Below are 2,792 nucleotides of genomic sequence, written 5' to 3' on the forward strand. Positions count from 1 at the left end.
CGCTCACCGGCAGGCAGCGACTGGCCATCGGGAGGACCGGGAGGGTGTGTGTCTGTGTGGCGCGAGAGAGGCACACCTTATTGTTGTTGTTGTTAGCATCTGGTGCTAGCTAGCTGCGCTAACGGATATAAGGAGCTGTTTCAATGAAAACAGAGGAGCGACATTTCGCCGACAACTGCGCCGAGCACTTGACTTTATGCAGGTAGCCAGACAGCGGGGCATTGTGGGAACAGTCAGCACACTCAGCAAGGATAGAGCGCACACACACACACACACACACACACACACACACACACACACACGATTAACTATTTTAATCGACTGACAGCCCTAGTTATAATAAACATACTGTATGTTAAATGGATATATCCGCCTTCTTTCATTTATCTTTCCATTCCCAAAACAATATACATAAAGAAATGATATATTTTGGAAATAGTTCGAATGGTGATTAATCTGATTCATTCATTTGAATCGTTTGACAGCCCTAATCTTTTTATATTATATCACATTTTCTAAAATCTAAAAGACTTTATATTTTTTGTACGATCTATTTTTACACTTGTATGTTTTCTGTAATGTTTCGAAAATACTAGTTTAATAATATTTATGTTCGTTTATAAGAATATTTGATCTTTTACTTTTATTTGATTTCATTATCTTTCCTTGTAAAGCATTAACTCCTTCCTCTCTGACATCTCCTCCCCTCTTCAGATGACTCTCCCCCCCCTGCCTCGCCTCCCCAACTGGACTCCGACTCCCAGCATGCACCTCTGCGCCCGGTGAAGCTGGAGCCGGGCAGCACCATGTGTGAGGTGTGTGGCAAAGTGATGAAGAACAAGGCGAGCCTGGCGCGCCACTCCTTCATCCACACGGGTCAGAAACCCTTCGCCTGCCACCTGTGCGAGCTGCGCTTCAACCGCAGAGACAACCTGCAGCACCACCTGACCCGCCTGCACCCCGAAGGAGCAAAGCACCGCCAGAAACATCGCCCGGCGCCCGCGTGGCTCTGCTCCGCCTGCGGGAAGACCTTCAGCTGCCGATCACGCCTCAAAACGCACGAAGTCATCCATTCGGGGGTGAAACCGTTCCGCTGCGATTTGTGTCCCAAAGCGTACATGAGAACCAACGACCTGGAGCACCACAAGAAAATCGTGCATGTGGACGTCGACGGTGGAGAGAAACCGCCGCCGGTCAGCTCGTTGCTCTGCGATTTCTGTGGTAAAGAGTTCCCGTGCCGCTCGCAGCTCGCCGTGCACTTCCAGGTTCACACGGGCGAGCGGCCGCACCTCTGCGACATCTGCGGGCGGAAATTCGGACGCCAGTATCAGCTGAACCGCCACAAGATCCTGGTGCACAGCAGCAGCACGTTGGACAGCCCGCCGCCTGACGCCCCGTTCCCCTGCAGCGTCTGTGGGAAGCGCCTGAAGTCAGAGGCGCTTCTCGCCGCGCACAGCCGCATTCACTCTGCGGAGCGAACGCACCGATGTGTCCTCTGTCCGCGCAGCTTCCACCGCGCCGCCTCCCTGAAGCAGCACCACGACCGCGTTCACCTCAGAAACATCAGCCACGGGGCGCAGAATCACAACCGCAGGAAGAGCCACGTCGCGTCATCCAAAGAGTTCCCGTGTTCGATCTGTGGAAAGGTGTTCAAGTTCCGCTCGTTGTTGTCGAGTCACGCTCTGATCCACAGCGACCAGCGGCCGTACGGATGCGACTTCTGCAGCCGAAGCTTCCGGCGCCTCGGACACCTGAAGCGCCACCGAGAGGTCGTCCACGCCAACGGAGAGAGGCCCGCGCAGTCCTTCGTCTGCCACATCTGTGGGAAGGACAAGAAGTGCCGCTCGCAGCTGCAGCGCCACGTCATCATCCACACGGGGGAGCGGCCGCACGGCTGCGAGCTCTGCGGCGCCAGGTTCAACCGCAGCGGGAACCTGCAGCAGCACAGGAAGCGCATGCATGGAGAGGGGGGGGGGGCAGCTGAGGAGGAGGAACCGCACATCCTGTTTGACGACGACACGATGCCGGCGCTCGCCTACAAACAGGAAGAGACGGTGGTGGCTGTCGGCGACACGGTCTGCGAGGAGATGGAGGAGCAGATCGGTCCCTGAACACAACGTCTGCTCTAAGACTCTGACTCTGAGGAACCTGGAGCTGACCGTGTGGTTGTTCTGCAGGAGAACGTGAACGTGTGGTTGTTCTGCAGGAGAACGGAACGTGTGGTTGTTCTGCAGGAGAACGTGAACGTGTGGTTGTTCTGCAGGAGAACGTGAACGTGTGGTTGTTCTGCAGGAGAACGTGAACGTGTGGTTGTTCTGCAGGAGAACGTGAACGTGTGGTTGTTCTGCAGGAGAACGTGTGGTTGTTCTGCAGGTGAACGTGAACGTGTGGTTGTTCTGGAGGAGAACGTGAACATGTGGTTGTTCTGCAGGAGAACGTGAACGTGTGGTTGTTCTGCAGGAGAACGTGAACGTGTGGTTGTTCTGCAGGAGAACGAGAACGTGTGGTTGTTCTGCAGGAGAACGTGAACGTGTGGTTGTTCTGCAGGAGAACGAGAACGTGTGGTTGTTCTGCAGGAGAACGTGAACGTGTGGTTGTTCTGCAGGAGAACGTGAACGTGTGGTTGTTCTGCAGGAGAACGTGAACGTGTGGTTGTTCTGCAGGAGAACGTGAACGTGTGGTTGTTCTGCAGGAGAACGTGTGGTTGTTCTGCAGGAGAACGTGTGGTTGTTCTGCAGGAGAACGTGAACGTGTGGTTGTTCTGCAGGAGAACGTGAACGTGTGGTTGTTCT

At 54.4% G+C, this 2,792-nt stretch overlaps 1 protein-coding gene across 2 annotated transcripts; it reads left to right on the forward strand.

Annotated features, from left to right (window-relative positions):
- Nucleotides 1–477: 477 nt before the first annotated feature.
- Nucleotides 478–2,782, forward strand: LOC104962931 (zinc finger protein 728-like). 2 transcript variants are annotated; one of them, XM_010791444.1, is made up of 2 exons: nt 478–2,183; nt 2,693–2,782. In XM_010791444.1, the coding sequence occupies exon 1, from the start codon at nt 807–809 to the stop codon at nt 2,109–2,111; it is 1,305 nt and encodes a 434-aa protein (XP_010789746.1). In that variant the 5' UTR covers nt 478–806; the 3' UTR covers nt 2,112–2,183; nt 2,693–2,782. The 2 variants fall into 2 exon arrangements, 1 of the variants encoding a protein (XP_010789746.1); XR_800261.1 differs by lacking the exon at nt 478–2,183 and adding an exon at nt 2,287–2,373 and having other exon boundaries at nt 2,693–2,718.
- Nucleotides 2,783–2,792: the final 10 nt, after the last annotated feature.

Source organism: Notothenia coriiceps, unplaced genomic scaffold, assembly GCF_000735185.1.
Source record: "Notothenia coriiceps isolate Sejong01 unplaced genomic scaffold, NC01 NC01_scaffold00035459, whole genome shotgun sequence".
Classification (NCBI taxonomy): Eukaryota; Metazoa; Chordata; class Actinopteri; order Perciformes; family Nototheniidae; genus Notothenia; species Notothenia coriiceps.